This window comes from Diabrotica undecimpunctata, chromosome 3 (genome assembly GCF_040954645.1).
Source record: "Diabrotica undecimpunctata isolate CICGRU chromosome 3, icDiaUnde3, whole genome shotgun sequence".
Classification (NCBI taxonomy): Eukaryota; Metazoa; Arthropoda; class Insecta; order Coleoptera; family Chrysomelidae; genus Diabrotica; species Diabrotica undecimpunctata.
In genome coordinates, this window is record NC_092805.1 from 150,844,492 (window position 1) to 150,859,174 (window position 14,683).

Below are 14,683 nucleotides of genomic sequence, written 5' to 3' on the forward strand. Positions count from 1 at the left end.
TATACTCACTTTGATAGATTAATCCTTCAATCGATACGAAGGAACGAAGATCCGAATATGAAGGATATTTTGCTTGCTACACAGTGCAGTTTTCCGTCATTTGCTAAAGCAGCATTACAGAGCATCTGTAGTGCAAAGAACAGCGTAGGCACAGAACGATTCTTTAGCAAATATAATATTGTAGTGACAGATCGAAGAACAGCTCTTAAAGAGTCGAATGTCGAAATTACAACGATGTTAGATTTTAGTTAATGTTTTTTGTTGTTTTACTCGTAGTTAAAAATAAATGCGAAATTTTGTATTTATAAAAAAATAAATGCGAAATTTATTTTTGAATAAAACGTTCTATATGGAATAAATAATAATTAATAATAATAATAATAATAATTTTCCAAGCTTTCGTTGACCTTGCACATTCTTTCTCAGTGTCCATTCTTTCTGAGCATTAATATTATTTACTTCAATTGTTGTCTGAGGAAAACATATTCTTCTTGTGTTCCTGTGAAACATATTTTTTCCTTTTAAGCATCTCTTCTAGGTCTTTACTGTATTTCTCTAAATATTAATTCTTGTGTTGTTCAATACCCAGTACTTCGTTAGCTGCTTTATTTATTTTTTCCTTTAGGTGTTAATACATTTCTGTTAAGGTCCATTCTTCGTTCATATGTAGCATATTGTGTAGCATATTCTAGAATAGTGTTCCAATACTAAATTGTTGTAGAAGTATTACTTTGTGCCTCGTATTTGCGAATTATCATTAACAGAAGGTTTAGAAACAGTATTACATCTGCAAAAACATTCCCAAGTGCAGACGCAGCAACTAATTATAATCTGTTCTGTGCTGGATTTAAACTAAAATTAAAAATAATAAAAACCCCAACAGCTCAGAAAAAATATAATCGACTCATAAGAAATGCCGAAATAGCAGATGATTTCGGAAATAAGATAAATCATGATATTAAAAAACAGCTAGAAAGATGTGAACAAGAAAATATCGGATAAAATATAGATATAATGAATTACGCCATGGTTTCCATAGCAGACGAAGTTTTGAAATTAGAAAAAGAGTCAGTAAAGAGAAAGGATTGGATGACCGATAACATACTAGAACTTATTCAGCAAAGAAGAAATTGTTAAAATAAAGATGAGACTCGATATAGAGAAATATATCGACAAATAAGATACGAGGTTAAGCGAGCAAAAGAGGCCTGGATGAAACAGAGATGTCGTGAGATGAAAGAACTACAAAGAAAACATGACGAGTTTAATATACACAAAAGAAATTACCTACACTCAGAGAAAAAGAACTCCTCACTTTATGAGAAACTCCAAAGGTAAAATTATTCTCGACTTAAACGAAACAAAGGAAGAATGGACCAGATACATAAAAGAGCTCTTTCTGGATACGAGGCCACCATTTAACACCACAAAGTATACGAATACTGGTCCTAGTATTCTAAAAGCAGAAGTAGAGAAAGCCATCAAACAAAGCAAAATGGGAACTCTCCAGGCCCTGACCAAATACCATCAGACTGGCTCAAACTTCTAGACGACGACAATGTCTCTGAACTAACAAACATTAATACTAATACTACTTCAACGATCATGGGAAGTGCAGAAACCAATTTACGTCTGTTTTATAGATTTTTAGAAGGCGTTTGATAGGGTTCAACATGCTAGGCTGTTTGAATGTCTAGAAATGATTGGAATATCATAAAGATCTGAGACTTTTATAACATCTATATCAGAATCAAGAAGTTTGTATTCTGGTAGACGGTAAAGAAACAGACAAAATATTTGTATTCAAAAAGGTGTTGTGACAGGGTTGTGTGTTGTCCCAACTTTGTTTAACGTTTACTTAGAAATAATGTTTAATGAAGCCTTGGAAGAGCAATGTGGAGTTCAAATCAGCAAAGAAACTATTAACAACATCAGATATGTAGATGACACTGCGATCATGGCTGAAAGTATCGAAGATCTTCAATTCCTTATAGATCAAGTTACTAGAGAATGTACGAATAACGGACTAAGCATAAATACAACAAAGACAAAGTTACTTTTGGTTAGTAAACAAGACCTCGGCGCTATACAACTAATTGTTAATAATGAACCGATAACAAAAGTTAACCATTTTAAATACCTAGAATGTTAGATAAACGAGACACTAAATCCGAAAGAAGAAATTAAAACTCGTATAGAAATTGGAAGAGGAGCAGTTATGAAACTTAGTTCCATTTTGAGCAATTCTCAGCTGAACTTACAGCTGAGAGTTAAGTTTCTAAAATGTTATGTGTATCCTGTATTGCTGTATGGATGTGAAACCTGGATTATGAAGGTTAACATGATGAACAAATTAGAAGCCTTCGAGATGTGGTTATATCGTAGAATGGTAAGAATATCATGGGTTCAACACATTTCAAACAGAAAAGTCTTGAACAGAGTAGGTCAAGGTAAAGGCGACTTAATAAAGATGATAAAAAAGAGAAAACTCGAGTATCTGGGGCATAAAATGAGAGGAAGCAGATACAAGATAATGTAGTTGATACGGAAAGATCGACGGAAAAAGAGGAATTGGTAGAAAGAAAGACTTATGGTTCCAAAACCTTCGTCAATGGACTGACTTATCAGCAGATGAATTATTTAATGCCGCGCAAGATTGAGAACGATATCGGCAAATCGTCATGGAAGCTACCCACGCTCAAAACTTGGGCACGGTACTTAAAGAAGAAAAAGATTTGCGAATTGTAGCATCTTCTTATCTTTCTGATATTGTATTTTTGTCTACTTCTCGTGTATATTTCTTTACCTAATACTAATCGGTGGTTACTTGCACATTCTGCTTATCTGTATACTCTTACATACTGTATTATTATTTTGCTGAATTTTCTTATTATTCTTAAATCAATATTTGGTTTCTATTAGATTCCTCCCATGTGTATCTATAAATATTGTTATGCTGCATTCTTGTGTTGGTTATGGAAAACTCGTATTCTCGACATATTTTAATTAGATGACTTCCATTATCGTTTCTGATTTGGTATTCCCCAACAATTATTGTTGGTTGTCCAAATATGTTTATCCTAATTTCTATTTTTCGTTCATTTATGATAATCTTGTATGCGTGTTCTCTATTTATTTGGCGAATTTTATTAGACGAATCTACAACACAATAATAAAGCCAGAGTTAACATATGAGGCAGAAGTATGAAAATTACCCAAAAAATATATCTCCAAACTAGTAAGTATGGAAATAGGCGTTTAGAGGAGATCCAATCTCGGTAAGAGCTCATAAAAAACGACGATATTAGCAGTCAAATGTAAATAAAAAGGAATATAATACAAGAACTAGAAAAATAGCAACTTGTATGATGGGAACACGTAGTGACGAATGGGAAAAAGCAGAATTCCTAAAAAAATATTAGACTTGACCGCCAAAGAAAAACAAAAACAAGGAAAACTGTCCAAAACATAAGGGCATCGCCAAGGTAATGTCTAAAAGAAAGCTTAGGCAAGAAGACTGCCTAAATAGAGTAGCGATTTTTGACGAAAAGGCCTATTACGCCTATTACGAAACTGCCTATTATTATGAAAACCATTTTATTATATATCTGCTTAACCCCTAATCTCGAGACCCAAAGACACTACTATTGAGATTAACATATCTACGTCTAGTTTAATTCTAGTGTAGTGTTTTATTTTTAATTTACCCGTCGCGCATCGTTCTTGTTAAAGCGTTTTTCTATCTACCTATAGATCTACGCTGTTAATGATTTTTAAATTTATTCCTTTAAGATCTTTTATTCAAATACTTTTACAATTCCATGTTTAAAGTAATAAAAGCGCTTAAACATCGGTTAACATTGGCTTTGTGGTGATAATTTTACTTATGTATAAAGTCTAATTGATAAATTTACGATTATTACGCTATAAGATTAGCATTTACTACTTCCATAATGAAATCATTTAATATCTGCAAGTAAGTTCGCATAGCAATGATTGTAATTTGTATTAATAAAGTGATAAATTCTTATTATTACCCCTTAATAAGAAATTGTTATTTTCGATATTGTTATTTTCAAATTTCCAATATTAGAAAGCTTTTTACACTGTATTACAATATAATAATTTATATATTGAATGAATTGAAAAGACAAGTACTGTAAAAGTATGTAAAGGCGCTCTTATGTACAGACTCATACGTACTCTTCAGATTACCAAGGCATCATACATTGCTTTTGATTCTTCTTCTTCTTTAAGTGCCATCTTCGCGACGAAGGTTAGCAATCATCGTGGCTATTTTGACTTTCGAGGCAGCTGCTCTGAACAATTGCCTTGAGCTGCAACCAAACCACTCTCTCAGGTTCTTCAACCAAAAAACGCGTCTTCTTTCTACGCTTCTCCTACCCTCTACTTTTCCTTGAATTATGACTCTCAAGATATTGTATCTTTCGCCTCTCATCACATGTCCGAGATATTGCAATTTCCTTTCTTTTATTGTATTTTCCATTTCCCTCTCTCTACCTATTCTCCTTAACACGTCTGTATTCGTAACTCTATCTACCCATGGAATCCTTAACAATCTTCTAAATGTACACATTTCAAACGCGTTAAGTAGATTTATTGTATATCGGTTTAATGTCCATGATTCACCTCCATAGTAGAGTACACTGTGTACATCGCATTTAATTAGCCTTATTCTGAGGGTTAATGTTAGATCTTTGCTGCATAAAATCTTTTTCATTTTCTTAAGTTGACAGGAGCTTTTTCAATTCTGACTTTTATTTCTACAGTATAATCGTTAGTTTCTGTGATTATCGTTCCCAAGTAAGTATATCTTTTTACTCTCTCAATCTGCTGGCGGCCTCCCGTTAATATTTTGTCTGTATTGTTGTTCTTGCCAATTTTCATGAATTTGGTTTTTTTGATGTTAAACGGGAGTCCGTATTCTCCACTATATCTTAATATTTTGTTCATTATTCTTTCTAAGTTTTCTAAGTTTTTGGCTATTATGACTGTATCGTCGGCATTCCTAATATTGTTAATTAAACTTCCGTTTACTTTTATGCCGACTGTCTTGTTTACCAAAGCTTCTTGTATGATTTCTTTAGAATAAGCATTAAACAATAAAACCGATAGTATGCAACCTTGCCTGGCCCCTCTCCTTATCTCCACTTCTTCTGACACTTCTCTTCCAATTTTGACATTTTATCGTTGGCTGTAGTATAAATTTGGTATTAATGTTATATACATCACAAGCAGATTCTTGTTTTTGAGTACTTCTATAAGTCGGTCATGTTTTACTTTAGCGAATGCCTTGTTGTAGTCTATAAAGCATACATAAAGATCTCAATTAACATCCAAACATCTTTAGGTTAGCACGTTAAAAGAAACTAGTGCCTCTCTTGTGCCCACTCCATTCCGAAATCCAAACTGGGAATCACTAATATCCATCTTCACCTTAACGTATATTCTTTTATGGATGATTTTTAGCAGGGTTTTTAAGGTAGGTGACATTAGACTTATCGTTCGTAGGTATTTCATCTGGACCAGCAGCTTTATTATTTTTCATGGACTTTACTGCATGCATTACTAGTGACTTTGTTATTTCGGGCCCCACGTCTTTACTCTGATTATCTTCATATGTATTTTCCTGTCTCTGGTCATGGAATAATTCCTCTATATATTCTTTTCATCTTCCTAATTTTTGTTCTGTCTCCACCAAAATGTTTCCTTGTTTGTCCATTAGTATGCTTGAGGTTTTTTGTTTTGCTACCCCAACTAATTCTTTAACTTTCTTATGGAGATTGAAGTTATAATATTTGTTTTGTAAGTCTTCTATTTCTGGGCATTTTCCAGCGAAATAAGTCTCTTTAGCTTCTCTTATTTTCCTTCTTATTTTATTGTGCAGCTGTTGATGAGTTATATTGATATTCTTTTGCTTTCTTCTGTCCTCCATCATTTCCAAGATTGATTGATTGATTCCGGTGTGGATTCTAGGTTTGCATCAATTTCTTGTTTCAGTTTTTCTTTGACGCCTTCTAATTCTAATTTGTGTATATTTACTTTATCACTTTTGTAGCTTTTTTGTATCTTTTTTAAGTGAAGTTGGAATTTTGCTACAAGTGGATTGTGGTGCGACGCCACGTCTGTACCTGGGTACGCTTTCACCGATTGTATTGCGTTTCGGTATCTGTGGTTTATTAAAATATAGTCAATTTGGTTTCTAACGATTTTATCGACCTTGTCAGCTGGCGATTTCCAAGTGTAAAAGCAATACTCCAATATAGGTTTAAATCTCTACAAGATCAACGCAAACATACACTTTAGTTTTATTTGGGTTTTCACTATTCCATTTATTGTAATACGCTTGACCCTTCCGATTAGTTTCCATGACAATTATGTTTAGAGTTTCGTCTGAAAAAAACAGAAGGAAAGCGTTTTTGATACTTGATATATTATCACTGTAATTTGTAAGTCCTAGAGCATGTTTACGAATATTGGCCTTTGCATCTTCTAAATCACTTGCTGCATCCTCATTTATATCAAGCTCTGGATCATCACTTTCAATATATTTATATATATAACGAGTTTATTACAGCTGCCGCCGTTTCTCGCAACCTAGCTTCCAACGCTTGCGATCGTTCCAGTCATCTACTTGTAGACCCCTATCTTCCATTGCACCTTTTACTTCTTGTCTCCACGATCTTCTTGGTCTTCCCTTTTTCCTGCGGTTGGTGGGAATCCACTGTAACATTCTCTTTGGCCATCGTGATCATTCATCCTTTTTACATGGTTATACCATTTCAGCCTTTTGCATTCTATAGTTTCCAGAACGTCAATGTCTATGCCCATACGCTCTCTGATTTCAGTATTCCTCTCTATCTCTTCTAGTAAGTTGGCAACATCTTCTTCAATAATTCATTTCCATTGCTTCTATTTTGGATGCGTCATTTTTATTTATTACCCAAAGCTCTGAACCATATGTAGCAATGCTTTCTATGATACTTTTGTATATCCTAATTTTTGTGTTTCGGGTGATGTGGTCATTCCAAAGTATACTATTCAGTTGACGTATTGCTGAATTTCCTTGACCAATTCTAGTAGCTATTTCTTTTGTATTCCGACCATTGTTTGTAATGTTTACACCGAGATATTTATAGCTATCAGTATTTTGAATTTGTTTGCTTCCTAGTTCTAAGTACTTTCCTTCACCTCCCACTACTACGCTCTCTGTTTTTGATGGATTAATTGATAAGCCCCACTTAGTATATTCTTCATCTATTTTTCGTAACATGTAGTGGATATCATCTTGATCTTCTGCAAGTATTACTTGGTCATCAGCAAAATGTAAGCTGTACAGTGTATGGTCTCCAATTTTAACACCAATAGGTTCACATTTTCTCATCACTTTCAAGTAAACCTAAAAGTTCATCTTCACTCAGTTGCTTTCGGCTAGTTATAAATGAAACGTAACTCAAATTTTATGCACTATTCACAAATATGACAAGAAATCAATTGACACTGGAACTCAATAAATTTATATTATTTCGTTAAATTTTATCGCAGCTTGGGTAATTCCCCATTTAAACAAAAACCCTTACATAAAACGATAGTATACTCATAGTCGGTACTAATCCGTAAAATCTATGGGATTTCCACATTATTAGAATTCATTTTATATGACATAAAAGGCTGGCCGGGATATTAGGAGACCCCAGCCTATAAAATTAAAGTTTAATTTTAATCTAACCGTTAAATGTTCTTCTAACCGTTAAATGTTCTTGTATTTTTTTATCAATACAATATATAAACTACAGATAGAAGGAAGACTGTCAAATAAAAATTAAGATCTATAAAGTAACAGCCAAAAATTGTGATCTGGGGTCAAAATAGACCTCGACCAGTCCAATGAAGGTTAAATAAATTTAGTTTTTATTTAATTTTGAGTTCTTATTTAATTTGTAATTTTTTTAATATTTTTAATAATTTATAACGTATTAAAGTATATTTAAAATTATAAGGAGTAAAATAATTTAATAATTATTGCCCCTAATTACAAAATATTGAGTTTATAATAAAAACTCAAAATAAAAGGAATCGAATTATAAAGTATTTAACTGTAAATCCTTAAATCGCATCGCTAATCTCCATCCGTCAATAAATCATAGTAGTCCTGCTGCCAAAACAATCGACAAAAGCCATGCTCTTAGGAATCAAGTAAGTTACGATAGTCAAGCCATAATAAAATTGACACATGCAAGTGAGTCCAGCAGGCCATGGAAGCATGGAGTTAGTCAGTTGCCATCCGAACGCCGCATTGGTAACAAATGATCGCGAAGCGTGCGCCAACTAGACACGGGGGAAACTTTTAGAACTAGTTTTAGAAAAATGTAGATGACAGTTGGAAAGTTATTCGCTAAGATTTTTGGGGTGTTTTTTGATTTTAAGAGTGACAGAAGACTGATTAGTTATTTTTCAGTGGAGCTGTGAAAATAGTGCCCTAGAAAAAATGTGCGAATTATTGGATTCCGATAAAAAGACTTTTTCAAAAACATCGACGGCAAAAAATTTTGACTGCAGCAAGCGGTAAAATCAAAACGAAAATGTTAGAGGTGAAAGAATGTAAAGTTTTAGATAGAAAATATAATAATTCAAGGTAATAGGAAATTTTTTCAATTAAAAAAATTACCGTCCAAAAAGCAGAAAAAATGGCTGTTTACAAAAACTACTATAACCGTAAAGCCCATTGGACTATTGCAGTGTCCTGTTTGTACCTCCTTTGTAGTACCATTTCTTGTAGCATAGTTAGTGCAGAAAGGGTGAGGCACCCTCACATGAAGCGTGGCGGTGAACCCGGCTGGTCTCAATTAGAAAAATCCAGATTAGAAGATAGTTCAAAAAACTCCATCCTGAGTTGCCCGAATTGCCTTTTTGAAAACGAGTTAGATAGAGAAAAAAAGGAAACAGACAAACTTAGGTTAGAAGCTATTAAAAAGCAAATTTTACAAAAATTAGGTTTGCGGCAAAAACCGAACGTGACGCATAGTCTTCCAAAGGAGGTTATATTGGAAACGTTGTACAGAGCTGAGGATGAGGATAGTGATTTTTTAAGGAATTTTGATAGAGATGACAAGTTTTCTACAACTAGCGCTAGGAATAATATCATGGAAACTGTTGATGCGGACGACTTCTATGGAAGGACTTCGGAGATCATCTCGTTCGCTGAAGAAGGTGAGTCCTAAAAATATATAATTAAGTCTGTTAAACACCGGTAGCGTTAATAGACTAGAGAAATTAGCAAAACAAGACTTTATCGTGGTACTTTTAGTATCTAACAACTCGTTTTGATAAATTTGGTAATATCAATTGGTAATAAACAAAATATGGAAAAGATTAAACGTCATTTTTTACTTATAAACAATATATAAACAATGAAAGATCGATATTTGATTTTAAATAGTAAAGACCGGCAAAAAAATGAAAACGGACACAATTTTAGTGAAAAAGCATAGAAAATCCTTTAGCATAAGAGTCTGTACAGTTATTTTTGTTGATTTGTTGCTTAGTTATTGTAAAAATAGCTTTAAAAGTCGTTTTGTTAAATACTATTAATAAAAACTACATCCTTAGTTGCCCTAATAACCTTTCTAAAAATGCACTTGTTTTGCTTTGAGACTCGGGACAATATTTACCGATACAGTTTCACTTTATAGTTATTGCAAAATGAAATTTTTTTATCCCGAACGCTTTTATCTACAAAGTTATTATACGTAAACTATTGGGTCTACATGAATTTTGAAAGCACCAAATTGAAAAGAAAAGCTTATATTATCAAATTAAATCACTTAATGATTAAAAATTTTTTATTAAATATGTTAAATATTGCAAAATAGGTTTGATTTTAAGCTTATAAATATTTAAAATAACACATGTAGGAAGTTATTTTTTTTATTAGAAATGTTTGCATTTTTACACGAATTAAAAAAAATACAATGAAAAGAGATTTAAATAGCATCGTTTGACAGTTTCGACAAAAGAAATTTAAAACGAAATATTTAAAAATCAGCAGTCCATAATGCGCAAATATGAAGGGTTTAAAAGCAAGGCGATTTACATCCTCTGGATTTCATTATTTAAAAAACTGAATTCATAACTTCAAATTTACAAAAGTCGCAATATCTCTGGTTCTTATCAATTAAAATTGATTTTTTCTAATTTGGGCTAACTCGTTGCATAAATTATACAAATGGAATTAGTTAATTTGTGAATTGTTTATCTAATTTGTTTAAACAATTTAAAATAAATATAATAAAATGTAAATATTTTGTGAAATTTGACTCTTTTCGTATTATTATTATAAGAAAAGGTTATGAAATGATAGGTAACTTAAATATTTATATGTGATTGTGATAAATAGTATCTTTTAACAATAAATTTTTCAGGAAAATTAATTTTTTATTTGATAAGTCAAATCTATACGCGTTAATTTTACTTAAATTACGCTTATTATTTTTACAAAGACTTCTTAAAAACATTACAAATATATTTTAAACAAATTACACTAAAATTAAGTATGTAATTTGTGTGATATTACCACATGGTATGGGCCACAAAGTCATTAACTGTTACAATGTTCAATAGGTTTAGTAATTTAAGTTATTAACATTTATAAATTACTGCAAAAGTAAGGGGTTTTAAAATTTATCTCGATCAATTCTCTATGTATTTTTATTGACTCTCAATATTAAAGAACTTTCTATGATATATTACTTTTATTTAAACCATTTTTTTCTAAATATAAAAAAATCGATTTTAACGCAATATCTGTTTTTACGATTTACCGCAATTTTTTCGATTATGCAATAAAACACAAAGCAAAATTAGCAGGGCCTCTTCACATAATTGTCACGATCTACCCCTCATATACCTTTTATAACCTTTAAATACCTGTATAAGATTTTTCAGCTTTTTTTATTTTGACTGGGGTAAACCAGTGTAAAGTTAAAAACTGTCAAAAAATCAATAACTTGACGTTAAAATCTTATACAGATATTTGAAGGTTCCAAAAGCTATATGAAGGTTAGATGATCAGAAATCCGTGAAGGCGTACAACTAGGTTTTGCTTTATTTTTTTTTTTAACTTAAAAAGTGAGAAACATATTTTTGCCTATAAAACTTTTCTTATACATTTTAGAGTAAAATTGTTTAAATAAAAGTTGTTGAACGTAAAAAATTATGTAATTTTAAAAATTAAAATACATAAAGCATTGACCGAGATAATTACAAAAAACTTTATTTTATAAGTATATGTAAAAAAACTTTTAACATTTTATTTAATTTTTTTTACAAAAAACACACACTTTCAAAATAAAAAACAGAACCTTCTATGACTAATAGGAACAAAGATAGCATTTTATTCTTAAAATCATAGCGTTTTATTCTTAAAATCATACCATTGTTTATTAACATTAAGAGCTGAAAATTGAAAGGATTCTACATGAAGATCAAAATATTATGATCCAACTTATAGATGGCATATACAGTGAAGGAGTTAAAAGCTATAACCCGTGAAAATGGTGGTACTCGTAAAATATCGCCACGGAAAATTGGAGAAGAGAACTGTCCGAGCTCCGTTTCTTTAAATTCGAAATTCAAATTGAAGCGCGCTCGTAAAATTTGCAATATCTTGGCTTATATCGCAAGTAGAACCTGAATTTTTTTTAAACTGGGGTAGCTCAACAAAATATTGGGAATTGTGCTATTTTTACCTCTCGGAAAAATAAATTAATTAAATTTTGTATTCGAAATTTATTAAATTTTAATATTATATCGTATGGATATTTAACTTTTATAAATAAGTGTATATTATTTAAATAAATATATAATAATAATTATAAATTATTAAAATATATTTATTTCTTTTATTAATTTTATAGTTTTTTTCAAAATAATTAATTTTATTAAATTTAATGAAAACAAATAGCTAATAAGTATAAATGATATTTTTGTAGATCACCGCTCCACTTTTACGCTGCGATATTTTACGAGTATCATCATTTTAACAGGTTATAACTTTTTACTTTTTCTCGGTATATACCATCTATAACATGGATAATTAAATTTAGATCTTTATTTATAATATATTCACTACTCAGCTCTTAATGTTAATAAATAATGGAAATATGCTTGTTAGAAAAAAACGCTATTCTGTTTCCTATTGGTCATAGAAGATTTTGTTTTGTTCTGGAAAGTGTGGGTTTTCACCAGCTTTTTATTGAGCCTACTAAGAAGTTATTACAATTGTTTATAAGCTTAAAAGTCAGTCTTTTTGAAACTGTTTTTTAATAACAATTTTAATAAAATGTTTTTTTAAATATACCTTAAAAATATACCTACCACTATGGAATCGATTTAGATTTACAGAATACCTCTTGAGCGAGCGTCCGGGTAACAACAGTTGTTTAAATAACCGCTCTCCGGGATAAACAATTTGAATAACTTATAAATTATTTGGTCGATCAATCTGATATTTCACACACTTTATTAACACTTTAACTGCCATAATTTTAGCATAGCTATATTACATACCATTATGCAAAAAACTATGTTATTAACATTTATAAATTTTTGCAAAATTAAGGGTTTTTTGCAACTATCTTGGTGAATTCTGTATGAATTTTAATTAAGAAACTCGCAAATTAAAGAACATTTTAAGATTTACAATTTTTATTGGAAATTGTTTTCTACAAACTGCATAAGAAACGTTTTATAGGCCAAAAAACACGTTTTCATTTTTTTAAGATTATTTAAAATAAAAACTAAGCAAAGTCATCTGTAAGTCTTCCCAATTTTTTGATTAGCTACCCCTTATATACTTTTCAGAACCTTCAAATATCTTTATACGATTTTTACGTAAAATCAATTATATTTTCCCAGATAGACTGGTGTATATAATTTACGCATAATAGCGTTGTAGATAAAAGCTTTCTGGGATAAACAATTTTAGTTGAACGAACTCTTAAGTGAAACTTCTTGAAATTTTATAGGTGAATATGTATGATACTCTCTCCATTCTCATGCGAAAATAAAATTTTTTGTGCATTTCTAGAAAAGTTCTTAATAATTATCAACAAAACAAACTTTTGATGATATCTTTGCAATTATTAAGCAGCAAATTAACTAAAATAAATTGAGATAACTTTTGAAATGTTCATTTTAAAGCATTTTTTAATCATTTTCAGTAAAATTATGTCACTTTTTTATATACTTTACCACTCTTCACCTTTAGCATTTAAAATCAAATGGCGAATTTACATTGTTTATGTATGATTTATAAGTAAAAAATGACGTTAAGGGCCGATTGTACGAACTCTAATCAAAACTTGATTGTAATCAAATATTTAATTAAAATAAAATACGTCACATTTTGAGGTTATATTGACTGATTTATTTTATTCAATTTTATTATTTTGCGTTTTAATTTAAAATAAACCATAATTAAACTCTTTCTGATGTTAATTTCTTGTTTTTATTTACAAATAATACAAATTACAAATTACAAATAATAATAAGCAATTTTCAATAATTTTGACAGCTGCTGTGACGTATTTGAGTGTAATTAAATATTTGATTACAATCAAGTTTTGATTAGCGTTCGAACATATTTATTTTACATCGGTTTAGAACGTCTTTCGACGTTGTCCGATACCTAAACATCATCTCTTCCTATCTTCGCAGTCGTTTGTTGTTAAATTTCTTTCGCTTATGGACTTGTTTACGCTGTGTTGCCATTCTAATCTGGGTCTTCGTCTTTTCCGTCGACCTATCGGTTGCCATTCTATTATTTTTTGGGGGAGTCTTGTTGCTGGCATCCTTTGAACATGCCCATACCACGTTAGTTGTTTCTTCTCTATATCTTGAGTTATATTTCCTTCTATTCCCATACGTTGTTTTATTACATCATTTCTGATTCGGTCTCGTCTGGAAATACCTAAAGATCTTCTCATTGCATCCATCTCTACTGCTTCTATTCGCTTTTTGTTCTTTTCACTAATTCTCCATGTTTCAGCGCCATAAAGAAGAGTAGTTTTAATCATGGTCTCATATATATTAAATTTTCTTCCTTTCGTTATCTCTTTACTCCACAGTATACCATTGAGACATCCTAAGACTTTCTTTGGTTGAGTGATTCGTTTTTCTATTTCCCGTGTATCAGTTCCTGTATTGTCAAAGGCAAGACCCAAGTAGTCATAGCTCTGACAGCAGGAAATATGTTGTCCGTTTTCGAGGTCTATGTTATCTGACTCGTTTCCAATACAAAGATATTTGGTTTTTGTTGTATTGACATTCATTCCCCAGTCGTTATATTCTTCTATCAGTTTTCTAAGCATGTACTGCATGTCTTCCCTGTCGGTCACTAGCACTACCTGGTCATCAGCAAACTGGAGTGTAGCAATGAATATATACATTCATTGCTAAGTTCTATACCCATCATATGCACCTTTCTTTTCCATCTTTCCAATGCGTTCGAACAATAGGCCCTAAATGTTTTGCATATTTTTATTATTATATATTTTTATCAACAAATTTATCAAAAACAGTTGTTAGATACCTATATCAAAGAGTGTTTTGAAAACATCATTATTTGCTTGGTCTATTAGTTTAAAAATATTTCTAATAAATG

The 14,683-nt window shown here is 31.0% G+C and overlaps 1 protein-coding gene across 1 annotated transcript in view; it reads left to right on the plus strand.

The window, feature by feature from the left end:
- The first annotated feature begins 8,708 nt into the window (after positions 1 to 8,708).
- The window catches only part of Actbeta (inhibin subunit beta), a 221,951-nt gene continuing 215,976 nt past the window's right edge, over positions 8,709 to 14,683 (plus strand). Inside the window, exon 1 of the mRNA XM_072524795.1 lies at positions 8,709 to 9,231. Coding sequence (XP_072380896.1) covers positions 8,709 to 9,231 — 523 coding nt within the window. The remainder of the gene's footprint in view (positions 9,232 to 14,683) is intronic.